The sequence below is a fragment of the Caretta caretta genome, chromosome 9 (genome assembly GCF_965140235.1).
Source record: "Caretta caretta isolate rCarCar2 chromosome 9, rCarCar1.hap1, whole genome shotgun sequence".
Classification (NCBI taxonomy): domain Eukaryota; kingdom Metazoa; phylum Chordata; order Testudines; family Cheloniidae; genus Caretta; species Caretta caretta.
Window position 1 is genome coordinate 37637779 of NC_134214.1, and position 25627 is coordinate 37663405.

The following is a 25627-nucleotide window of genomic DNA, read 5'->3' on the forward strand; positions in this document are numbered from 1 at the left end:
TATGCCCCACCCCCACCCCCTAGCACGGTCCATCCCTGCTCCTCCCTCCCCTCCCCCCCCCAGCCCCTCCTGCACACCACAGAACTGATCATGGCGGGCGGGAGGCACTGGAGGGAGGGGGAGGAGTTGATTGGTGGAGCTGCTGGTGGACGGGAGGCGCTGGAGGGGAGAGGAGGGAAGCTGGCTGCCAGTGGGTGATAAGCACCCACTAATTTTTTTCTGTGGGTGCTCCAGCCCTGGAGTATCCACGGAGTTGGCACCTATGATATGGGCATCACCTGGAAAGAGGAAAAAGAGGGCAACCTAGAAAAACATTATGTAGAACAATAGAGAAGGAAGCCAAATCCATCAACACGAAACTCAGAAGCCTGAAAAGACCAGCATAAGACCAAAATAAATGGTGGAAACTGGTGGACACTCTATGCACCCGAGGGTGTGGGAGGATAAAGAAAAGAATGAACACCAACATGGGTGAAACACCTTGAAATCTGAAAATAAAAAACACCTCTTAGAAAACAATTATAAGGAGTGTCACAGATATCTCCATGATAGCATAATCCATTCTTTACAAAACAATGCTGAAGACAGTTTTTGTAATAGTTGAGGGTGACATCAGGCACTTTTAGATCTTTAGGACAGAATGGAAATGCTTTAGTCACTTATCTGATATAACTGAATAGTGTTTAAAAGGGTGGTTACATGTTAGGCTTTTTATTCAATTTGTATATATTCTTATACACACTAAATGTAGCAGAACATAAATGTAGGATAAAACAGTAGGTTAATTACTTGATATATGCACTAAAAATGAAGTTTAAGGAAAAGTGGAAGAGAAATAAAAACAAAGCAACAAACCAGGAATTACCAGGTAATAAAACAAGGGTGACAGGATCCTCAGATGAAACTTGGGACTGTGGGCCCACTCTACCCTATTTACTCACTATTCTCACAATGCCTTATTGGTGGCAAACAGCAAACCCCTCCAGGTGCTGTCATCACTCAGCACAACAGCATGTGGAGCCCCACACCCAGTTAGATTGCATGAATGCTCCCAGAGCCACTCATGAATCACACAGAGAAAGGCGCCAGCCACATCCCCCCAGGTCCCAGCTTTGCACCCTAAGAATATACCATCTCGAGCAAAACAAGTTTATTAATTGGTTTGCCACTTCATCAATGGAAAGTGGACATGCACCAACCTTTGGTAAATCTGCTCAGGTCACAAACACTTCAGGCAAACTCACTGGTAAAGATAAACAGTAAAACAAGTTTATTGATTACAAAAGATATAATCGCTTAAAATCTAAGTGGCAGGCAAAAAGTCAGAATTCGTTACCAAAGAAAACAAAATCAGCACACAATCTAAATCCTAAACCTGTAAGACACTAGGCAGTATTTAGATCAAGCAGTTCTCTCACTCCACTGGATGTTACATTTCATAAGGCACAGGTTTCACCCTTGAAACCTGGGCCAGTCTCCTCTGCTGGTGTCTTTAGTCTTCTGAGCAATCTTGTCACTTGCAGTGTAGGTGCGGGGAGGAGAAAAGGCCAAGCATGGGGCCACACTGTGTTCGGTTTTATACCCTTGTTCCATATGCTTAGAGAACATAAGTCCAGGCATGTCTGGTGGGCGCTGCTGAGTCACCAGGCAAGGTAGAGCAACTCCCCTGGCGTCATCTTGTGCAAGTGAGTGATTTCATTGTACCTCCCTGCTGGACAATGGCTGTTGATGGTTGTTCGACACCTGCCCAGGCGTTGGTTAGCTCCCTTGTTGTAATCTCTGGGGATCTAATATCTGGGCAAATCCGCACAGCATATTTTAGTGACAACCATACAACACAATCTCATAACTTCCTATGTACCAATGATATACATATTTAGATAGAACAATGGCTTTCTGCAGATCATAACCTTTCCCCTGATACCTCACATGGCATGCTTTATATGAAATATCACAATTATATATAAATGATAAATATGGGGGTTACAGGGCACTCCCCCAAGGTACAGAGTGTCACAAAGGGGCAGTATGCACAAGAAAATACTAGTATGAAATATATGAAAATTCAATTTTTGTCTTAGTACTACCTGTCTGATAAGACAACTAGACTCACTTCTTCTATACTTATAATAATGACAACTTTTATTACCTGTGTTGAGACCTAGTCTAACCTGTAGTAACTAGTCCTCACATGTCTCACTAACCTTCCTTCTTGGATTTATTATGCTCATTTCAATGGCCATTCAGATCAATGGAAAGATTCACAGACTAGCAATTAAAATACCAATATCCAGGGGAATATACCCTCTTAAGGGTTCTCTGCAGGACTCAGGAACACTAGGGGTCTCCTGCTCTTATTTACACCTGTATTACATCAGCATAGCTTTGACTTCAATAAAATTACTCTTGATTTACACCAGTTTAACTTAGAAGAGCATCAGGCCTATTGATTTCACTGGAGTTATTCTCAATTTATACTAGTGTGAGAGGAGAGAGTCAGGTCTCACAACTGCACTCCTTCCAGAAAGAAGTCTCTCAGTTCCTGGGGCCTGATTTTCTGTTGCCCCGCTCTTTGTGCGCTCATTTACACCACTGCACAGTGCAAAATGGGCATGAACACTATCTAATCAGTTCAGTAACATTTTATGTTCAGTTTGCTACAGAATGTGCAGGGGTAATGGAGAAGCAGCTTTAGCTCTCCAAATGCAAATCGGACACAAAATCTGCAGAGCTTCAAGCAAACAACCTTCCTCAAGTGCATCTTCTGTTTTCCACTATTTCTCACTTTAAATGTCCAGCTAAAGATCCTGGAAACTGCACTTTGCTGTTACCTCAACAATCCCCCTTTATCACTACTTAGAAAGTCCCAGGGTTGCAGGCTAGCACTATAGCTATAACACCCTTCATTATAAGCGGCCTGCTGAAAAGCAGGTGTTTGGGGTTATATTTGTCCAAGGCACAGCCTACAGGCCTGGAAACTCAGCCTTTTGACTCTGACTGGGTGAGCCCCACTTTGAAACAACCCGGTACAAGCCTTTAGTCCCCCCACAGAAAAGAAATCATTAGCGCCCAGCACAGTCACAGGGAGCTTTACGCAGGCGCAGGGACTGCAAGCCCGGGCCCACAAGCGGCACAATCACGGCTGGGAAGGGCGGCCCGGTGCCATTCCCAGGGGGCTGCGGTGCTCTGTCAGTGCCGCAGCCCCCCCGCACCGGGGCGCTGACCAGCCCGGGGGGAACGCCCCCCACGCCACCATTTGGGGTGGAAGTGTCACGTTCCGACCTACCCAAGCCGCACCGCTCAGCACAGGGCCCTGGGTGGGAGCCGCTGAGTAAGAAGCGCGGGACGGCCAGGGAGAGGGCCAGGCCCTGCACTGGGGGCCGGTAGCCCCTAACCCAGCCCCACGCGCTGTCTGTTCACCGTCGGGAGCCGGCTCGGCCAAACCGACCCGCTGACGTATCGTCCTACGTGCGCAGCTGTCCTGGGTCTGCCTGATCACACCAGACACATCCTTCCTTTCGTTCCGCTCGCACGCCGCGGGTGCCGCACGGGGAGCGCGTGTGCCAGCCGGCCACCGGGGCGGCGTGAGATGGGGAGAGCAGCCGCGCTGGTACAGGAGCAGAAGGAGACTCGGAAAATCAGGCGATGCTGTTGGGCAGTCCCAAGGCCTGGTGAGTGTGGCGGAGCCGGGGCCTTCCTGCGGGCGGCGCATGCGCAGTGCGGCTGTAGTGCAGGTGTGTGACATGCCGACGGTCAGTGTGAAGCGGGAGCTGCTCTTCCAGGCGCTGGGCAGGCGCTATAGTGAGTGCGGGCGGCGAGCCGCGGTGCCGGAGCGGGGGTGGGGCTTGGCGGGCGGGCGAGGGGGGCTCTCTGTTGCTCTGGCCTGTCACCAGCTCTCAGGTCGCTGCCACCGGGGCACTTAGTTGCCTTCCCGCCTCTTCCAGCTTCTGTTTCTGGGGGCTGCTCCCCACCGACTGCTAGCTCCGGTGCCTGTGTCTGCCTTTGCTCGGGGCTTTCCCAGTTAGCAGCACGATGCTGCCGATCCGATCTGAGTGTCCTGGCTGTAATAGCGGCCAGCCGTGAAACTGGCAAGACTCTGGGCCGCTTTCATTGGGGGAAAGGAGCCGTCTGTGCCGTGTGGCGTTGGCTGTATGTAGGCTTAGACGTCACTGCAATAACTTACACTTAATTCCCCAGGAGGCGGTGTGTTTGCACAGCCATAAGGGCTAAAAACGCTTTTAATTAAAGCTTGGTTTCTTCAGAGGTTCCTAGCGTTTGCTTGCTTACCGTGGCTTGGTGGATTTTTCAGGTTCTGTGTGCACATACATGTTATTTGAGTCTCGCTTACTGATAAAATATAGGTATACATTTAAAATTACAATCTAATTTTAAAACAGCGTATTGGGGAAAGCAGTTTTTAATTTGCTTGGCTTCTGAACCCTGAGTTCTGGATTCTGTTTTTCATTGTAATAGTTCATGGATTCAGAAATACATTTTTAAAAAATTAGGGAAGAGAGGTAGGCCTGATAGGTAAGATAGTTTAGGCAAATTACCTTTTCCCGCAGCCCTTCCTTTTTCCTAATTTCTCTGGCAGACTGGACCTCGCCATAAGTCATAGGGTGAGTTATGCATCTAATTTATACCCAGCTGACTGAGAAGGTAATGGTTAATAGTGCACTGCTTCTCATAGGCTTGTCTGTTCTTTTGCTGATGTGATGTGTTCCTGCTCTGTTATACTGTGTGGAGACTAATCTGAAAAAAGCTAATGGTACAACAAATTGTATTCAATACTAACTCTGATATATTGTGATCTAAATCTTTTGCTATGAATTTCACAAATCAATAGCTACAATATGTATAGCAGATATTGTTACTAAAATAAAAGTAAAGATAAAATTCTCAATGACTTCCCCCCCTCCCCTTGCAAATAGTATTTAGGATTCTATTCAGGGAAAGTTGTCTTCAGAAGTCTGAGATCTGTTTTTTGGAAACCAGAATTAACCAGAGTATTTTTCTTTCTTCTTAGCTGATGAAGAATTTGATGAACTTTGCTTTGAGTTTGGTCTGGAGCTTGATGAAATTGTAAGTAATATGTTGTCATTTGTCACATTTACATTTGTCTTTAGCCACTTGGCTGTGCGGGATTGATTGCAGTTCTGTTTTGATAGAGGGAACCAGTCTGTTGTGTCTTTGGCAGTTTAGCTGCCCTCCACCAATAAAAGAGCCTTCTCCGTGAACATCATAAGTAGCGTATATGATCCACAGACACTACTGTTCTGCTGTAGTGGCCAAGAACTTCCAATGTTGGCATCCCAGTTACAGACTCTGTGTTGCAAATACTTTACAAACTGTACTTTGGCTTTATTTTTTTTATGCAAGGTTGTACAACTTCCACATAAACTTAGTGTTTTGAGCATTTTATATAGTGACTTAAAAGTAGTGGTTGAGGTCTTGATCCTGCATCAGAATTTTCTAGCATTGGCACCCACATTTTTGCAGAGTTCTGCTGAATCTAATACTGTGTTGATGTTTTTTTAATTTCTGGTTTAGTCTGAAGTGATTAAGTTGATCTTCTGATCAGATCATTTATATGTATTCAAAGGCTCTTTTCTTGTATGCTTTATTTCAGAATAGACTTCAGACATTACTGACGGGATACTGATTTACAGCCAAAATGGAAGAAATAATTAGGTCCAGTTGTGTACTGGGATCTACTAGTCTAGCCACTTATGCCTGGGCTAGTCTTTGTTTCCAATAATTCAGTTCCAATAATAAACAAATATTCCTTTGCGTTATTGTATTAAGACTTCTGAATCTGAGAGGTACTTTCAATTAGTACAGTTTCTGATGCTTTAAGTACCCATTTCACATATAAACCCACATTATGCCCTTTAAACCACACTTGTTAATGAATACTATTTATTTTTTTAATTTAAAATTATGCTATTTTCTAAGCATCTTCAATGCTCATTTACTCCATTATTCGTGACTCATTTCGTGATTTCATTTAATTGTAGACGTCTGAGAAGGACATAATAAGCAAAGAACAAGGTGATGGAAAGGCGGAGGGTGCATCAGATATCATTCTCTATAAAATCGATGTTCCTGCTAACCGATATGATCTTCTTTGTCTGGAAGGATTGGTCCGAGGGCTTCAGGTCTTTAAAGAAAGGTACTGTAGCACTGTGAGATTTTTTTTATACTTCTGTATTTGATTAGACTAATCATACATTACTTATTAACATTAAGCAGCTGATTAATAAAAGTGCTATTTGCTTGGCCTGTGAGGGATCTCTGATCTATAACTTCACTGTAATTGCCAAAATGTTTTCTACGTTCCAGAAATCTTGTCCAGAGAGGCTCACAGCAATACTCTTTCACAGAGTAGAAGGCAGCTGTGTCTGATATGCGTAGTCTGAGAATGACAATGATGATTCCTTCTCCTGATTTCCTAAAGGAGGTCTTTAGGGTGGTTGTTGTTGTTGTTATTATTATTGATTGTTGATATTGTTATTGAAATAATATACAATGTTATCAAAATTTTCTCTTTTTTCAATTCACAATTTCTCTGAAATTTTCTGTGCAAGTAATTACCATTAACATTAATGATTGATCTGGTTAGACAACCTGGGATTGATCCTGCAAGGTGCTAAGTGCCCTCACCTCTGCTTGAAGATAGTGGAAGTTGAGGGTACCCAGGATTGAATCCCCTGTGACAGAACCAGTTTTCTCTAGGTGTGTTCTTGTTTTCTTTAAATCTAGGGGTTTTTTTGGGAATCTCTGATAGCAGTGGAGTTGTCTTTTTGAGCGTATGTGTTTCATAGTACACTGTACTTAAGTTAGTAATATCCTGGTAGGAAACTTTTACATATACGTTAACAGTTTTTACAGAATTTTAAATGCTAATAAAAATTGATAACATTTTGACCATAAAGTGCATTGACACTGTTCTAATGTTTCCTCCTGGTGCTCTTTTTGGAAGAATGTTTCACCCTCAGTTGTAAACTTTATTTCCATTTTTGTTTTAGGATAAAGGCCCCTAGATACAAAAGGATTATGCCAGTGAATGTTGACGTTCAAAGGCTGATTATTACTGAAGAGGTGAAATTATTTGCTGAACCTTTGTCCGTATCTTGAAAGCTTCATCACCAGCAAACATACTCTGTAATAACTGAGTTTGTTTTAAATTTTAGTCAGACTAAGGCTACAACTTATTTCCTATGCAATAGAAGTTTAAATGTTTTCTCCATTCAGTGATGTACATTGTAACTAGTGGTCTTCATTGTAGCTCATATGGGAATACTGAACAAATTACTTTGTAAAGGATAACCATGTAATTTCAGGAAAATTCATACCTGTGCATCTCCAATGGTTTTCTGAAACCAAATTCTCTGTAGAGAAAATCCTGTTTCCTTTACCAAACTAAAAGTAAACTATTTCCTTTGGGGATATGGGTACTCTTTGTGCATTTTCCATTTTTATAAGAAAGTGTTAAGCATGTCAAAAAGTTCAAGACGCACATTGTTTTCAATGTGAGAATTAAATTTTATAAATTCTGCATATATGAAATTTTTTATCGTTTGTAACTGTACTGCTCTTATAAATTGTAGACTGCTCAAGTTCGTCCTCATGCTGTAGCTGCAGTCCTTCGTAACATAACTTTTTCCAAGGATCGCTATGATAGTTTCATTGACTTGCAAGAAAAACTACATCAGAACATCTGCAGGTTAGTTTCTAAACCCAGTGAGAATAAAGCATATGGTACATCACCATTTATATTGACTTAATATTTTTTATTGTGAAATATTTAATTTTATTCTTGAGGTGGACTTGAGGTTCACTTTTCCAAAAAGATGTTATGTTTACACTCATGCTAAGACAAATATTTTTCAGCAATGCTCTTTGACATTCTTTATTTGTCTTGCTTGATGCTGGCAATTCTCAATGCATTTTGCCATAAGGGGGTGACGTCTGCTACATAAGTCGTGGAAGAAGCCTCGTGGGTAAACTCTCTGCCACAGTCCCATTAGATTTTGCATTTGACTGTTGTGTGTGTTGTTACAAAGCCAATGTACCACGCATACTGCAGTCAGAATGCTACTAGGTGTAAGTGCTTCCACGCTTGTAAAAATTGCTATTCTGCTTCAACAATTAGCTATGTGCATGTTTGAGACTGTAGTGCCTCAGAGGACATTACCTTAAATGAACTCCAAATACCTATAGAAAAGTCATTTGTTTTTCCTTGTTTCCTTTGTAGGAAAAGAGCGTTAGTAGCGATTGGTACCCATGACCTGGACACCATCTCTGGTCCATTTACTTATACAGCTAGACCTCCTTCAGAAATTAGGTTCAAGCCCCTGAATCAGTCCAAGGAGTATACTGCTTCTGAAATTATGGATCTATATAGGGTAGGTGTCCTTTCCAAACCCTTCACATGCAGTGCTGAAATCTCAATTTCTAGAGGGATTGCAAGACTTGGGATTGGCACCTCTGCGGATCTTGCCAATAGTGGTGGTAATTTTATGTTGTGGCCACCTCTTCACTAGGAACTGGAACTAGATCACAAGTTCACTTTATGCAGAGCACCAAACAGACATATGGAAAGGTAACTTTTGTTTACTGCTGTTGTGAGATCACAGTCTAATGTACAAATGTGAAATGGTATACAAGCTAAAAGGCTCCATACCCAGTTATCTCAGTCCTGGAGATGGTTGTATGAAATATGACAAATATTTTATTTGAAGGATTATAACTGGTGTATTCAGCTGTCTTTTTTTTTTTAATTCCGCCTCAAAATGCTCCTTTTGTTTTCGTGGGACAAAATAGAGGTCCACCAGTTGTCACAAAAATACCTTAAAATTCCTATGTGTGCTCACTGAAACATAGTGAACAAAGTATCAGCCTCATATGTTGGTGGAACTGGTTTTAAATTTTGTTGCTATAGAAATTGTAATAAAAATACAGTGAGGTGGTTTGTTTTTTTTAATTCAATGCGATGAATTCTTATCACTAATAGAACATATCTGGATTTTACCTTTTTTAAAAAAACAACAAAAAAACCCCTATGCATCTTTTTACTGTTGTGATGTCTAAGACAGTGTGATTGACTGATTGAAATAATTTAGCCTTTCTCCATTTGAATCCTTACAGTTGTTTTGAATTGAGCAACTTCTGTTTCTCTCATATTTATTTGACATTACTCACCTAATTTCTGCAACTAGCTCTTGGGGTGAAATCCGGCCCCATTGACATCAATGGGAGTTTTGCAACTGAGTCTAATGGAGCGAGCATTTCACCGTTGGTCTTAGAATTGTTCATGAGCATTTGGTTGTATTTGATATTCAAAATTGTGCTGTGCAGTTCAGTTTTTATTACCCATGTAAGTCACATGGTATTGTTTTTTGGATAAACATAACTCTTGGAATCAGGCTTCTGATGCAGATAGTCACATTTATCAACACGAAGATTGCTTTCCATGAACATTTTGCCTTAATGCTCAAGGTTCTGGAACATCCCATGAATATTCTAGGAATGAGCTTACTGGCAGGAAACTGAACACATGAAGGGTGAACTGAAGCAAGTGCAGTTTTTTTTATTTGATCATGTATTTGCAGAAGATGTTGAAATATTCGCCTGGCTGTAGCAGGACAGGGTGGCTGTTTAAAGTGCTCAAGCTTAACAAGATGCCATTCTTGGCTCCCCTCCACAATGAAAAGAACCCCATGTGTGGGTCAATAATTAGTGGGAAGAAGTCATATCAAGTCTGTTTTAAAAAGTAACTTTTCTAATATGGAAGTGTTCATAGTGTTGTCATTTCTATAAAGCACCATGGGACACATGAGCTTTTCATAACAAGTAAAGAGAGCCCCAGTATGCTCTATCTAAGCTGATATGACAGGACACTGAGGTAGAGAACAAGCAAGGAGGAATAGAGAGGCTAGAAGGAATACACAGAAGAAAACTGTGTTGTCTGTGTTCTGGCAACAGATGTTTATATTTAAAATAACACCCACCCACCCCCAACACCCCTCATATCATGGATCTTTTAAGATGAAATCGTTTGGATCAGATACTGGAGAGCATCTCCGTGTAAACCCATCAGTACTAGGAGACTAGAAATTTTTTTTTCTTTATTGTTCTAGAGCTAACGTTTTCACCTTTAAAACCAATTGCTGTAAACTAGGGACACAGTTACTTTCGCATGCTTAGTGCTCTCTGCTTAGGACAAGAAATGGAAGTTCCTTTACGATGAACAATCACAATGTTTGGCTTGAGTAAGATAGTGTGGCTGTGATCCTCCTACTCACAGATTAAGAAGTAATATTTTGAAGTTAGTGTTAAAATGAGAAAATAGAAAATTGTTTCTGGGCTTCCCTCCTTTTTTAAACAACTTTCTGTAGTGAAGTAATATCTGTGAGCCTAATCCTTTACTCAGGCAAAACGTGGATGGATTATGTCATATGGTGATGGTTCGTGATTGAGAGAATCTGAAATTCTATTTGTACTTTATTTCTCCAGACTGACAGCCAACTTAAGCATTATTTACACATAATTGAAAACAAACCACTCTATCCAGTTATCTATGATAGCAACAGTGTCGTTCTTTCCATGCCACCAATTATCAATGGTAAGATTACATATTATTTTGCCACAATTATTTTTCTGATGGTGTAGCCAACAAACGTTTGAGTATTATGTGGGTTGTTGCATTTTTCTTAAAATGGTGTCATGATTTTTTCATTTATTCTTCACTACTAATGCAATGTATGTTTCTGGTACCCTTGCCACTGGAAACTAAATGACGGACTTCTTTGTTGGGGCTTTCATGAGCAACTATGGGATAGGCATAACAGGTACAGACCTATTACTCATCGGTCATTTGGCTGAAGAGTTTAGTTCAAGGTGAATCAATAACTGGTAGAATTTGTATCTCTCATTGTGTTGTAGGTAATAGTGAATGCTGGTCCATTTGCCTGGGCGTGAATCCAGTGTAATTATCAGTACTGTTAATCAATTACTGTGAGAGCATTTGGTATATAAAAAATTAGTCCAGAAGGCTTTGATTAAATAAATAAATTTTTGGGCTGCAATTTTTGTTGGCACGGTTTCTAACAGTGATTCCTCTGAGTATAAGAGGGACTCATGGATGATTTGGGAAGGGCATTTCTGGTGACTAGTGAAGCAGATCAATACTTGATACATGATCAATACATGATAATGGCAAGAATATTTCCTTAGACAGAAAGAGAGATGTAGTTTCATTTTACCCATAATAAGAGTTTAGACCAAGAGTCAGTATCTCTGATGTAATCAGGGTCTGACACACTCTCTACAGTGACTGATCTGATCACCAATGACATTCTCACTTTGGATGTGTTTTTCTAGTCATCCCTACAAATCTTAAACAGCTGACCTGAATTTTAAGAGGCAGTGCACTTTTATCTATCTCTGATGTTTAACACCTGTTCCAAATTCGAATATGATGTCGGCCACAGTCTCTGATCCTTTTGGAAATGTTCTTGATTAGGCTCATTGCAGCTTCAGATTATTCTAGCTCTAAACATTCCAGCTGCTTGCATTTTAATAATTCAAAAGGCTGAATTAAATTTCACATATCTTGGTGTATTTTAAGGGATGATGTTTCAGAGATGTTTCAAAGTTAGAATCAATGCATCATATAGTTCTTGAAATGTAAACACGTGAATGCTCATTTTAGATTATTGTGGGAACATTAACTAGAGCTGGTCAGGAATTTTCCAACTAAACATTTTTTCTTTGGAAAATGTTGAAACAGAACTTTTTGCCAGTGCATACCAGTTCCTACAAAAGTTTTGCTGAGAGAGGTTTCTCAGACCAAGAATGAATGGATGGGGCTGGAGCTGAGGGGCAGGGAAAGCAGAATAGCCAGTAACCAAGTCGTTGGGGTATTCACCTGGGATGTGGGAGAGGCAGGTTCAAATTCCTGCTCTATTAGATCAGGTGAGTTCCCTAGTGTGGATTTCTCTCTAGTTTATCACCAAAAAAAAAAAAAAAAATCAAAAGGTTTCAGGTTTGTCCTGATATGGAATGGGAAAATTTTTGAATCCTAAAAACTTCTTTACATCAGTCTGAGAGCGCTCCAAAATTTTACTTGCTCTTTTTTAGCTTTTGTGCTGCAAGTTGGAATCCTCCAAACTGTGAACTGGCCAAAAAAAACAAAACCCAGTAACCAATTCTTTCTTGTCAATGTTGTTCTGCTATCCATGTTATACAGCTCGCATTACCATGGGATCTGAGCACTCACAATTTTTACATATTTCTCCTTTCATCATCATGTGAAGTAGGTCAGTGCTATTCTCCTCCACCCCTCCCCAAGGGGAACTTAAGACACAGACTTGACCAAGGTCACACAGGAAGTCTGTAACAAAACAAGGAATTGAACCCAGGTCTTCCAAGTCCCAGGCGAGTGTTCTAACCAGTGCGCTATCCTTTCTGTCCATCCTTTCGGCAATTTTGAGGGAGGGGCAGAGGTGGGGAAGGTTATTGAATTTTCACAAGTAAGAAGTGTCTGACCAATAGACTGATAAGTAAGTATTGACCAATGTCCTTGGTTTAAATATGGGCTGTTTGTTTTCTCTCTCATTTTAAAGCAGGGAAGACCCTGTGTATCCCAATGTGCTTCCCATTAGGCTTTACCTAGGACACGTCAAGAAAAAGCCCTCAGTTCTTCAGAGTAGTGACTTAGACCTTGCCTACACTTGTGGTGGCATGTTGGGTACATGAACCTACAAACCCCAGTGAAAGACAGGCTGCGTAGCTACACGTGGCAGTGAAAGACTCCACCAGGGCAGGCACAACGAGGAAAGGTTGCGGCAGCAGGGCGCTGCTGGAGCCTTTCACCGCTGCCTCCTCACTGCCAGAGTCTTTCTCTGCTGCCAAAGTCTTTCACTGCAGCAGGGAAAGGCTCTAGCAGTGGGACGCTACACTGCTAAAAAAGCAGCGTACATGTGGGAAGCACTGCTTGGTGTGTAGAGAGCCATGAAGGGTCTATACGCTAGAGTTAAAGCTTGTCTCTGCTTGGCTCGCCCAAGCAATGCCTTACTGTCTACACTGTTCTTTATACCCATGTTAGCTGGGTGTGCAATTTCTGTAGTCTACACATCTCCACAAGTGTAGTCCTACCCTTAGGCTATTTGTCAATCTGAGTGATGTTTTAAAAATGTTCATTCTCTTTATTCAGGGGTGCTTTCCTAATCCTGCAGCCTAATAAGCCACAATCATGATGTTGGCACTTGCTAGAGCAAACCACATCCTCTGAGAGTGCAGTGCTAGTTATGACCACGAGGTGGGCATTGTTTTGCTATTTTGCTTTCCCTGACTGGAGGCTGATATTGCCTTCATAGCTCCCACAGACCCATGCAACCTCCCAGAAATGGGTATCCCAAGTTCACTTTGAACCCCAGTCTTCCACACAAGAGTGTGTGTCCCTGCTATTATGCATTCACTCTTGCCTCTTGATTTATAAGAGGAGACTCGAATTTTCTATTTAAGAGCTGTTGGTGCTGCAAGAAAAGTGATTTTCTGGCCAGTGGAAGACAACAGCAATGTCATTGGATTCCGAATAAGGTGAATCAATATCTGTGTTGTTCCAAGAAATATGCTAACCTCTTTTAATATGTGTGTTTGTATTTTTTTATTGTAGGAGACCATACAAAAATAAGCCTAAATACCAGAAATGTGTTTGTTGAATGCACAGCCACTGATATTACAAAGGTAAATGAAGCTTTACTGTCTTTGATATGCTGTCATATCATGGTATACATGTAACTGTTTTCTTCTAGGGTAACAGGACCATCATGCAAACAAATAGAGTAGATGGGCATATATTATACATTTTGGAGCAGGAAAAGTTGAGGGGCAATTTGGGGAGTGTATTAACCAGCTTGTCCTCATGCTTCATTTTTATGACTGCTCTGGGGATAACTCAAGTTTTTTAAAATGTTTCTAGTTCCATCTGTTCAGGGCCAGACATTTTTGTTCCTGAATGGATACTGAGTGTTCAATTTGAGAGTAATTCAGATTAAATACTCTTTCTTGTTGATAGTTGTTCTGTGCTTGAACAGCTCTGAAAAGTGAAAAATACCTTGAGATTATTATATTTTAGCAGAGTTCTCTTCACAAAGAATCATTTCCCCCTTGACCCCTTAGCAATAAAACTTCTTGGGGATGCCTTTCTTCTTGATAATTCTATTATAATTTGTTTAAAGAGAGAGAGTCAAATGAAACTGAAGATCAAGTTTCCAAGCATGAGTACACTTCTTTGTAGGGGTACAATTCTCATTGTGTCAACCCAGGGGCAACCTTTCCCCACCCAATTTTGGTAATCGCAAGTCCAAGCAACTTTTGTGGATGCACGTTCACTCCTTTGAGAATTTTGGCAGAGTCCAACTTATGCTTTGTAAAAGCAAGAACACTTTTTTAAAATTAATCCATATACTACAAGGGTTAAACTAGATTTTTGTGTTATGGGAGGACATTCTCGGGGCTGATAAATGTAATTAACACATTGAGGGAGGCCTCATTTTTTGAAAGATAGAAGTAGGGAAGCTAATGAATCATCAGGTTGAAAACAGTGTGTTTGTTCTAAATAAGGTAAGTGCATAGGTCAGCAGGCTAAGAAGACAGAATGTCTGAGCCAACTAAGAGAAGAGGGAAAAGACCCATGGAACTATTTACTATGAACTAGATAACAAGGACAAAATAAATTAGAAATGTGAAGATGAGGTAAAGAGGAAGTCAAACCATGAACAGTGCGTGGACAGTGCATGCTGCAAAGAAACCAAGCAAAGTAACCAAGCCAATCCAAAAACATGTGATGCAATGTATAATAAATACAATGAGATGTGTAATGTATATAAAGGGAGAGGGCTTTGTGTAACTTCGGAGCTGTGATGTATCCTGCATCCATCACCCCCTGCATTTGAGTCTGATCAACTCAGCCTAGCATTGCTGTGTGTCGAATAAAATTACCTGAGTGACAAAGTCTGGAGTCGAACTGTGTTCTTGAAGTTGAGTGGAAAGAGGTCTTGGAGGGAATCCCAACAATAAGCACCTTTATTGTGCTTTTTTTACTTCTTTACAACTTATGAACATTAAAATGGATGTTCAGTATGTGTAAAGGAAATGTCTGCCTCAGGCTAAATAGGTTTTTTGATGTCTCACAGAAACTGATTTGAATCTTATGACTCATGCACTAACTTCTCAAAATATCCTCCTCAAAAAACAGATTTTACAGTTTAGGTCGATCTGATCATGTTTTTTTTTTTTTTTACAGAAAACGCACAGTCCTAGAGTTTATAAACTCTTACTTGCTTTAACTTCAGTGGGACTGTTCATTAGTGTAAGTCTTTGCAAGATCCAGACCCATATTGTAATAAAGGCTCTCATGTCTTTGGGAGCTGAATTTAGCTAAAATCTCTGTCTACTTCAGTGCCATCCAAAGCCTTCCATTTTTCATGTCTTTGAAGGGACTTCTTTGTTACAGAAGCCAATTTTTTTTTTTAATTGAATGTGACCCATGAGATGTAAAGTTGTATCTTGCATTCTAGATTTCCATTTTTTCGTTAAAGGAATAAACAGAGCAGTGTTCACTCTATTCTAAGTTAAACATCTGAAGCATGACAAAGAAAATCTGATATTTTGTGTCATTTAAAATTAAATAGCAGAACCCACAGATTTTAATGTGGTTGTATTTCTTCATTCTTGTAGGCAAAAATTGTCCTCGATATCTTAGTCACGATGTTTAGTGAATATTGTGAGAAGCAATTCACGTGAGTAGTATAATCCTTTACTGTCAGTGAGATCAGACTCGTTGGTCAAATCCCACATTTTACACACTTTGACTTTTTTCCCTCCTCAGTGTTGAAGCAGCAGAAGTAACTTATCTTAATGGAAAAACCTGCATCTATCCAGTAAGTATTCTAGAGATGACTGGGGGATAAGGATTTCTATACACATGAAGATTTGGTAAAAGACAGTGGCACAGTCCTCATTTCCTGCTATCCCACTAGCCTGTTCACTGTAAACATTCCATTTCTGTCAAAGCTAAAAATATAGGACTGCTAAAGTAGTCTGATATCCCAAAAGAAGGGGAAAGTTTGAAACGGGTTTGAGGTCACTGTTGTAGCTTAGAACCCATTTGAAACGTATTATGCCTGATCCAGTAGTAAGTATAGCTACAATCAAGGCATGTAATCTAGGGTCAAAAGCCCATAGAAGTTGCTTTTTCCTGCAATGATTGCTTAGCTTGAAGTTTTGCCCCCACAGCTGTCACCCCCTATAAATTGATGGGCAATTGAAATCATCCTTGGCTTAACTTTTTTGCTTATCGGATCTGGAAAGTTTTTGATGCCTTTCAGTTAAATAACTTTAATGTTGCTTTTTTGGTCCTTTGCTCTTGGAAGCTCCAATCATACAAGGAACTGCCTGTGGGCAGATGTCTGCTCAGTGACTTCAGAGGGGCTCTGCATGTGCTCAGGTGCCCACCCATGGATTTCTCTGTAGGGTTAGGGTGATAGCTAATGCTTTTTTTGCTTTGTTAAAAATAAGCAGAATGGAAATGGTCCCACGTTTTCCCTGAAAGCAGCTGTGGACAACTGGAGATCTAGTTAGGCTTAGCATAGATATCAAGCAAGTGAAATTTGGTTAATTGAGAGGGGAAGTGACTTTTATTTAGATTCAGACTTCTTATAGTCCTATATTGGTATCTTTTGTTTTGATAATGTCTTTTTGACTCAGTGCGGTAAATGAACAGCGGGGTGGGGAGAGGAACGTCTCGTTAGATTCCAAATCCCTCCCCTTCAAATTAAGTATCCAGTATCTACATCTCTGGGTCAGACCTCCAGAAAAAATGGAGAAAACCAGACATCATTCCAGATACTTCTAAAGCAGAACAAAAATCTTTTAAACCCCAAAATTTCCAGGCCTTTATATGGCAAAAAAAGAACTAACTCACTTTTTCCCTCTTGAGGCAACTGTTTAGGAGGGTTTGTTTTGTATTTAAACAATTTTACTAACGAGTTTATCACAGGGTCTTGTTTTATTTTTTGGTTTGTGTGTGTTTTCCTGCTTTCTGTGGCTGCAAGAGCTGCACTGAGTTTTACAAAAGTCTATGTCTGATCTGATTTATACATCTGGTAAAACAAGGAAGAGAGAATTATGTCATCTCTCTGGTCTGCTCAAGGTGTCAGGAATTGCTACCTTCCTGGTAGTTTGATTTGCCCTACTCCCAGTAGCAGAATTCCAAAGTCCATTCCAGAAACCTGAGTTCCCAGGCATGACCATTGATCGTGTCAGTGCTTTGTTTTTGGTATTCTCTTTGTCAAATGTTCACTTGAAAGGCATTAAAGGTGCCTAAAAACTTACATCTTAACTAAAAGTAACTTTATTTGAGCATATCAGGATGTTGTTTGTTTAAAGTGTATTATGGTTATTCTAAAATATTAAGCCCAACCCTGCATTCCAGAATTCTCTTCTGTGGCTGTCAGTGGTGTCAGAAGAAGTTGGATTAGAAAGATGTCACAGCTGGATCTTAGTAGTCACAAATGTAACTTTCTGTGTAAACCCTTTTTTTGCCTTGTAGGAACTGGCTTACAGAAGAGAAAAAGTGAAACCTGATTTAATTAACAAGAAAATTGGAATCAGGTATGTTGTGCAAACCTAGCTTTTATTTTAATTGAAATTAATGAGCTGTGGTAAAATACACCGGTTATTGTGATATTTTTATAATGTATATATTGTGTATTCAGTTGAATTTTAGAATGCACTAAAAACTGGCATGTTAACTTGAGTAATTATATCAGCTACCTAAAGATGCTCTTCAACTAAGTGAGTGATTCTTCATTCCCTCCTGTAATTATTGTGTAGTCTTGCTGGCAGAGAATTGCTGTCATGTTTTGTCTAAGAGATGGCACTGATAGGTGATACATATGTATACAGTTTGAAAGTACTTTGAGATTCTTTATCATGGAAGACACTGTGCAAATTAAAGGTAGTATCTTATTTAAAAGCTAATCAATGTGATGTAAAAGTCCCCTAATATTGATTCTGTTGTCTTGTTTTAGTGAAACACCATCAAGTCTTGCAAAGCTGCTGACCAGGATGTGTTTGAAGTCACATGTCACAGGGAATGGGAACAATATAGAAATTGAAATCCCTCCTACCAGAGCGGACATTATCCATGCATGTGATATCATAGAAGATGCAGCAATAGCTTATGGTTATAACAACATTCAGATGACTATTCCAAAAACATACACCATAGCCAATCAAGTAAGATTGTCCCCATAAATAAATCTCTATATTGTCAGTAAATGACTAGTGTACACTAGAAGGGTTTTGAGAAAAACAGAGCCAAAGAATTAAACAATATTTGGACATGCTTTGCTGTTGAAGGCATTTACCATGGATTGGATACAAAACATATGCCCAACTGATCTGAGTAGAGCCAAGACCAGTGGTTGCTGGTGCTTGGAAAAAAGACAGGGTTTAAGCGTGGACCTGTTGTTAGATCTTTAATTGGGAGATTCATTTTCTCAGTCAGCTGGTTGATGCTTTTTGTTGTTGTTTTTTAAAGCATGCAAGCAACCTTACTAGCAACGTTCACTGTAGTGTAATATGCAGAGTTATCAAGGAAAAGCATCATAAATATTTTCAGATTGAAGATGAAAACTGTCTTGATTTCTTTTAGTTTCCTCTCAATAAGCTCACAGAACTTCTGAGACAGGACTTGGCAGCTGCTGGATTCACTGAAGCGCTCACTTTTGCACTGGTACATTTTTATTAACTTTGGGATTTTTTGGTTGTATACTGAAACAATTAGGGAGCCAAATCAGAACATAATAGTCTTATGGTGTCATGCAGTGTAAATGCAGCAAATGTTATGTGATCTTGTTTTGGGACATGCTTGTTTGCTAATGTTTTGGTATTACAATATAATGAGTGTTGTGTGAGTTTGTGTCCTCAGAGGAATTGAATGGCTGACTGTTAATCTGGCATATATTTCAAAATATAGAGGTGAAATATGGATGCTGAAATGGACTGTTCTAAATTTCACTTAACATGAATAGTACTGAGGTAGAAGACTGTCAGACTGTTTCTCAAGATTGCCAGAGTTTAATAACAAACCAAATGTATTTGGTTACAATTTAATAATGTGGAAACAAAATGAATAGTGATACCCCATATATAACACTGCAGTTCATATAGTTCACAGCCATTCCATTCTGAACTCTTTTTTGGGTATTGTAACTTGTCTGTGAATGCTTGCTTCAGCTGTTTTAGTGTTATGCAAAGCCTCAGTCAGCAAAATTGTTTTTTTTACAGATCTTTTTAAAGTTTTTTAAAAAGTATAAATTATGCATTAATTGTACTCTTACGTCCCCATGCAACAGTCTCACTTCCAGCTTCCTGCACAGATATAGACTGTTATAGTTGTTACAGTTGTACTCAGACCCTTGCAAGGGATTGGGGTTTCACAGCAAAGAGTACTTCTTACCATAGTTATGTCCGTAACTGCAGTTAGTATAGTTTTGAAAACTGGAATTGTGCAGACCATTAGTTGATAATACAGACTAGTAAATGTTTTTAAAAAATATTAAATGCACATGACCATATTTACTTTAGCAAATCAGATATCAATGTACAGCAACTCTTCAGAATAGATTTTAAAACATTTTTTAGTATGCTAAATAAGTTCTTTAGAATAAAAGTACTTGGGTGAACATAATGGCAGGTGCCCACGTGCTAATATGGCCACAGAATTTGTACCAGATTGTGCCCTTATATTTGAGTAGATCTAGATGTATAAAGGATTTTCAGAAATGCATGAGATTTATATAACTAATAGCTGACCCTGTATGTGGTGCAAAAAATACACATGCACACATGCACCCTGAAAGGACACTCATCCTCCTTTCAGAGACTGTTATCTGATTCACAGTTAATATTTGGATAATATTTTCAAAATCATATAAGTGTCTTATGACACTGACTTTCAATTGGACTTAGGCTCCTACAGCACTTAAGTGCCTTTGAAAATTTTACCCTTTGAAACCAAATACCATAATCCCAATGTAATGGGATAATGTAAAACTATAAAAATTGGCTTCAAACTTCTGTCTCCTGACTTCCAGGAGGTTCAGATGTGATTTTTTTTTTTTTTTTCAACTTTGGCCTATCCAGGATAATAGCTACCAGTTATTTCTCACTCTACCAATATGCAGTGTAGTAAGATGATCTGTAGTAGTACAATGATAGGGGAAGCACAATGTGTTCCTGTGTTCAAAGCTTTCACAGATTTTATTCATGTATTAGTTCAATGAATGTCTCTTCAGTGTTCTCAACATCAGATAACTGGGATGCTTCAAAATGCTGAATTTATATGCATCCCGGCAGTACATGTTATCTGATCTTTATGAATTGCAGCAGCATGTGATTACAATAGTAAGGGCTGTTCACATAGGTAGGGATTTGTGAGATCGGGCACTTACATCATGTCATGCATGTTTCACATCTGTGTTTCTGCTGTGGCATTGATATCTGAGCTCTGGCGTATCACTGCCAGGTTCTTAAAACACAGATATGAAACACACCTATCATTTCAGTGTCATATATGCTGCACCATTCCGCAACCTCATGTACATTTTGGATGAGAAATGTCCATTAGTCATTCTCACATGTAATCCATTCTTTGGTTTGAGCCCAAAACTATAGCTTCAAAAGAGTAACATTGAGTTCTGTATGATTTAGCTAGTGTGTATTCAGTCCCGTCATAGTCAGCTAACGAAGTTTAGCTAGACATCTGAAAACACTTGACCATAAAAAATTCCTGCTAAGGTCAGCAATAATTTTTTTCCATTCAGAAGCCCACTCTTTCCAATGGTGTCAGCTGCTAATTTTGCTCACATTTGCTCAATCAACACCCCTTTTGGAGCACTGCCAACACAAATAGAACACTCTGGGAGGATTGCAGAATACTAGCAAATCCTCAGTTACATGCAGAGTTCATGTATCAATTTCCTAATGCATTAGTAGAGCTATAAATTCTGGAAATCTGGACTGTGAACCTTAGGTCATGTCTACACTAGCATTTATGTCGGCAAAAATTTTATTGCTCAGGGGATGTGAAAAAACACACCCCTGAGCGACATATTTTTTGTCAGCATAAGCGCTTGTTGGCGGGAGTGTGTCTTCTGCTGACATAGCTACCGCTGCTCGTTGAGCTGGTTTTATTATGTTGATGGAAGAGCTCTCTCCTATCTACGTAACGCGGCTACCAGAGTGATGTTATAGCAACACAGCTGTATTGGTACAGCTGTGCCACTGTAAGCTTGTAAGTGTAGGCATGGCCTTAATGGTAGTTTCTGTCACTCAGTGTGCACAGGTGATCAGTGAGCTAAATAGGTCACTTGTACTATTTTAGTAACTAGCTTTTTAATGATACCTTGAGAGCCTAATGGAGCCATGATAGTTGAGGGCTAGATTGTGTAACCCTTAAACCAATGCACAGTAGTAGCTTATTCTGCAAGTAGTCCCAGTGGGATTGGTTTCTCTGTGCGAAGGCTCAGTGTAGGACTGATTCCACTGGGACTACTTGCACAGGAAATTACTATTCAATGGAAATCAGAGTGGAAGAATCTGTCCTCTTATTTTTAAAATAGTTGATAATTACCCATGATAAAAGCTAATACACTCTTGCCTTTTCCTGTTAATCTAGCATTATTTTGGTTAGTAATTGATGCATAAATAAACCAGCCCATTTAGATAGAAGGCTGAGGCTTCATTCTTCGCTTTCTTTTGTGCTTACAAGTGAGTATTGCAGATCAGCAATAGCTCTGATGCCCCTTAACATGACTCTCTCTGATCTTGCATTGTTCTTGATATCAAGTTCTATCATCGGTTCTCTGTATATTTTAACCATTTGACTGTGTTTGGTTTGTTTTTTTTCTCTCCTCAGTGTTCCCAAGAAGATATTGCTGATAAACTTGGTGTGGACATCTCTTCAACAAAAGCAGTACACGTAGCTAATCCCAAAACAGCAGAATTTCAGGTGAGTAGTTTAATTTCAGGTCTAATAGTTGCACTACCAGCTTCCCTAAACATCTGAGAAGGTAGTTACCAATCGGCAAGACAACATTACAAAAATACATTTAAAGCCTGCAATTTGGGAGGTAACTTAAATATCGAAAGGGAAGAAAATACATAAAATGTGGTGACCACTTTTAATGCAGTTAGAAGTCAATAGAGAGATTATGCACATGTAAAATACAGTTGCTTGCAGTTTCTTCTGAGGGCCCAATTCTATCCCCCTTATACTTAATAATATTTTAAACAGTGTAAACTTAGTGGAATGAGGTGCTACCCAATGGGATTAGGGGTGACAAAATTGGGCCCTGTTTTGTTACAGTAATTTCCACCTTTAAATCCTAAATCTCTAAATGTCCGTTTGTATCAGCAGAATCTAGACTAGTTGCAGAGTCCAAAATTCAGCAGAGAGGTCAAGTTTCACCCAAAATATAGGTTAGTAAAGTCAGGCTTTTTGAGAATCTAAGTTCAGTAGAAGTGTTTCCATGATTTGTAAATTCCAGTGGAAAATCTAGTCCCACTGAGCCAATCTGAAAACTGGGGCACTTTATTAAGACAGCATTTGAAGGCAGGGCACAGTAAATGTGGGTGAATTGCATTTGAAAAAACACTAATGTGAGTACCTGGTGTTTTGTTTCCTTGTTTTTCTATCATAGGTACTTCTGGTTGTCCATCACTGTGGTCTCTCCACATATTTTAAGCATATTACAGTACAGTATCTTACAATATCACCTGTGCTATTGATAGTCACCAGCAGGCCTATGAATGACTGTTCAGAAGTCATCTTAGTATTTACTTTCTGTATCAACAGGAATTGTCTTTATATGTTTAAACTCCACATATTTATGCCCCCATCAGCTTAATCCAAATTTCAAAATTAAGTTTAAACCCATATTTTAACTTCCCTGTGTACCTGGCTGCCACCTTGCCAGGTCTCTTTGCTACTGCTTTTGCACCACTCATCAGTCATCTGGCTGATGTCTTGAATTTTTAAGATTGGTTCACAGCTGGCTTACAAATAAATAGCTTTCATTTGTCCATTATATATACACTACTGCAAAGCAAAAGAGCTGCTGAGCTCCTAGCTACTAAATCCTCTATTCTGGAGCAAGAACCCTTTGAACTCACACCACTGACAATGAGAAGTAGAGGAAGCATCCCATCCCTCAGCCATTCTCTTGCTTAAAAATTCATGAGGACCCTTGCAATATGATGACACATTCCTTGAAAGTATAACTGATGGTACATGTCACTTTGCATCAGAAATATGTATGAATTGTTTTAGTTCCTTAGAGAAATTCTCAATCTATGTATTTGGAAGCAGTGTTACCTTGTAGTTAGAGCTGGGGACAGGGAATGAGAAGTCCTGGTTTTTTTTCCCTTCCTGTGTCATGGATGTGCCATACAAATTCAGACAAGCCTCTGAAGTGCTCTGTGCCTCGGTTTCCCCTGCAAAATGTGGGTATGAATGTTCATGCACATTCATAAGACACTTTGAGATCCTTGAGCAGTAAATGCATGAATCTACATTTTCAGGTTTAATAATTCTAAAATAAAGAGCGATAAACTTCTGAAATTACTGCATTATTTCACCTGGTTATTTTAAAACTAATTCCAAATAAGCAAACCCAGAAAAGATAAAAGCACCTACGCAACCTGCCAGGTTGTTTTACGCATGCAATTTCATGTTTGACCTGTAGGTGGCACGCACCAGCCTCTTGCCTGGCCTCCTGAAGACTATTGCTGCTAATAGAAAGATGCCTTTGCCTCTGAAACTTTTTGAAATCTCTGACATTGTCTTAAAAGATTCCACCAAAGGTAAGAGAACCCCATTGAGCACACAAGAGCTTTTCATATCTTCTGTGCAAGGATTCATGATTTTTTGAAAGAACTCTGGCCTGCTCTGTTTTAAGTTGCTCTTTTTTAAGAGGTGCTACTTCTATAACTCTATTAAAACAGGTCCTACAGTGTTAGTGGTTTTAATTTTTATAATGTCCAACCCTTTAGCTGTTTTGGCCTATGTCCTTCAGGGAATCTGTACTGTACCCAACTTTATGGGCAAGTGCCTCTCAAGAAATGCTTATTTACTTGATAAATGGTAATAGTGGGTAAATCTCTGTTTATCAAAAATATTGCTACAGAATTCATTCTCACTTAGCTCATGCTCACAGCACCAGCGTGGAACTCCCTTGCTTCAAAGGCCAGATTTTTAATGGTATTTGGGCAACATGCAGATAGGTGCCTAACACGCACTGAAATCAATGGTTCCTGTGCACTTTTGAAAAGCTCGCTAGGTACCTAAACCAAGTGATTCCAAAGTCTTGGCTTGTCCCCCATAGAGAACTAAGTAGGTCAGAGATCAATAAGAAAAGCTCAACTCATAGCCACCTTGGCCCAGGGCAGGATCCAGGGCATAGTAAGTTTCCCAGTGAGGATTTGTCACTCATCACACGACAGCTCAGACCATGCTACAGAAGTTGGGTCTGATGATTGCAATGGTATTTTTAAATCTTTATTGCACATCTCCACCTGGGACAGCCTTTGTTGATGCTGAGATCCCAGTGTGGGGGTGGGGAGACGTCTCGTGCTGAACTACCATATCTGAGGCCCAGGAGGACCTGTACTGGGAGTGTGAGACATAGGGAGAGAATCCTATAGGATAATACCGTCAAATCTGCAGAATTTATAAATAACTTTTTTTCCTTTTAGGGGTTTAGTAAAAAGTGATTATCTGATCTGACAGATTTGTCTAAGTACTTTTTATTTTGTGATACCCTCCCTCACTCGATAGCTAATGTCTCCTTTACCATTGTAATAGATATGTAACCTATGTTAGATCAATACTGGGGCTGTGCACACCCTCCCCTTATGTAAGTGGATGTCTTGCAAGTGTATTGCTGTTTCTTGGTGAAGACTGGGGCAAGTCCACATGCAAAAAAAACAAAAAGAAAGAAAGAAATTCTTGGTGTGATAAAATTCCCACACATCTATCAAATCATCTACTTGAGAGTATGTTCCCATTTTATGCAGAGTGCTGAGATAAACATGTCTCCTTTAGTATCATGCTGCAGTCTTAGTTGGGTTATATTTTAAATAGCCAAAGCAGTCAGTTCACGTTTCAAGGATTTTAATGGTATTCTGCCTGGTTGTAGGCAGGATTGGGGCCTAAAACAGCATAATTTTTATTTGGAAATATATAAAAGTGCTGCAAGCTGTAAGGAAAAAAAACCTAAACTATAAAAAAAAAAAAAAATCTAACTCAAGTTACTGAATTAGTTTTTCTTCACACGGTGGCTTGGTGGAGAAGGATGTATATAGATCTGTTTCTCTGCTGGCAAGACCTTGTGTGCTGCGTTGCAACCCTGAAGCAAATTTCTGCCACTTCATAATGAAAAATCCTGACACTACCTTAAATACAGTAGCAGAAATGAGTGCTACTGTGTTATCTGGTTTCAGCTTTTCATGCTGTGTTTAACCTATTTGGTGTCTATGAAACAAAGGTTTA

At 39.7% G+C, this 25627-nt stretch overlaps 1 protein-coding gene and 1 long non-coding RNA gene across 8 annotated transcripts in view; one reads left to right on the plus strand and one right to left on the minus strand.

The window, feature by feature from the left end:
• Positions 1 to 1247: 1247 nt before the first annotated feature.
• On the minus strand, positions 1248 to 3458 carry LOC125642331 (uncharacterized). The gene is made up of 2 exons (XR_007358366.2): positions 3287 to 3458; positions 1248 to 1794 (listed from the first exon to the last, which is right to left on the minus strand). It is a non-coding gene; the product is annotated as an uncharacterized LOC125642331 (long non-coding RNA).
• Positions 3459 to 3475: 17 nt separating this feature from the next.
• Positions 3476 to 25627, plus strand: part of FARSB (phenylalanyl-tRNA synthetase subunit beta) — a 51485-nt gene continuing 29333 nt past the window's right edge. For 2 of the 7 annotated variants that reach the window (XM_048863486.2, XM_048863490.2), the window contains exons 1-16: positions 3695 to 3801; positions 5027 to 5082; positions 6018 to 6172; positions 7029 to 7101; positions 7611 to 7726; positions 8258 to 8408; positions 10519 to 10627; positions 13682 to 13752; positions 15314 to 15379; positions 15748 to 15809; positions 15899 to 15950; positions 17621 to 17682; positions 18102 to 18309; positions 18728 to 18808; positions 21995 to 22087; positions 23823 to 23940. In XM_048863486.2, coding sequence (XP_048719443.1) covers positions 3711 to 3801; positions 5027 to 5082; positions 6018 to 6172; positions 7029 to 7101; positions 7611 to 7726; positions 8258 to 8408; positions 10519 to 10627; positions 13682 to 13752; positions 15314 to 15379; positions 15748 to 15809; positions 15899 to 15950; positions 17621 to 17682; positions 18102 to 18309; positions 18728 to 18808; positions 21995 to 22087; positions 23823 to 23940 — 1564 coding nt within the window. In that variant the 5' untranslated portion in view covers positions 3695 to 3710. Of the gene's footprint in view, positions 3672 to 3694; positions 3802 to 3899; positions 4150 to 4205; positions 4620 to 5026; positions 5083 to 5629; positions 5823 to 6017; positions 6173 to 7028; positions 7102 to 7610; positions 7727 to 8257; positions 8409 to 10518; positions 10628 to 13681; positions 13753 to 15313; positions 15380 to 15747; positions 15810 to 15898; positions 15951 to 17620; positions 17683 to 18101; positions 18310 to 18727; positions 18809 to 21994; positions 22088 to 23822; positions 23941 to 25627 lie in introns of those variants that run through there. The other 5 variants (XM_048863492.2, XM_048863493.2, XM_048863491.2 and 2 more) reach the window with 5 other exon arrangements.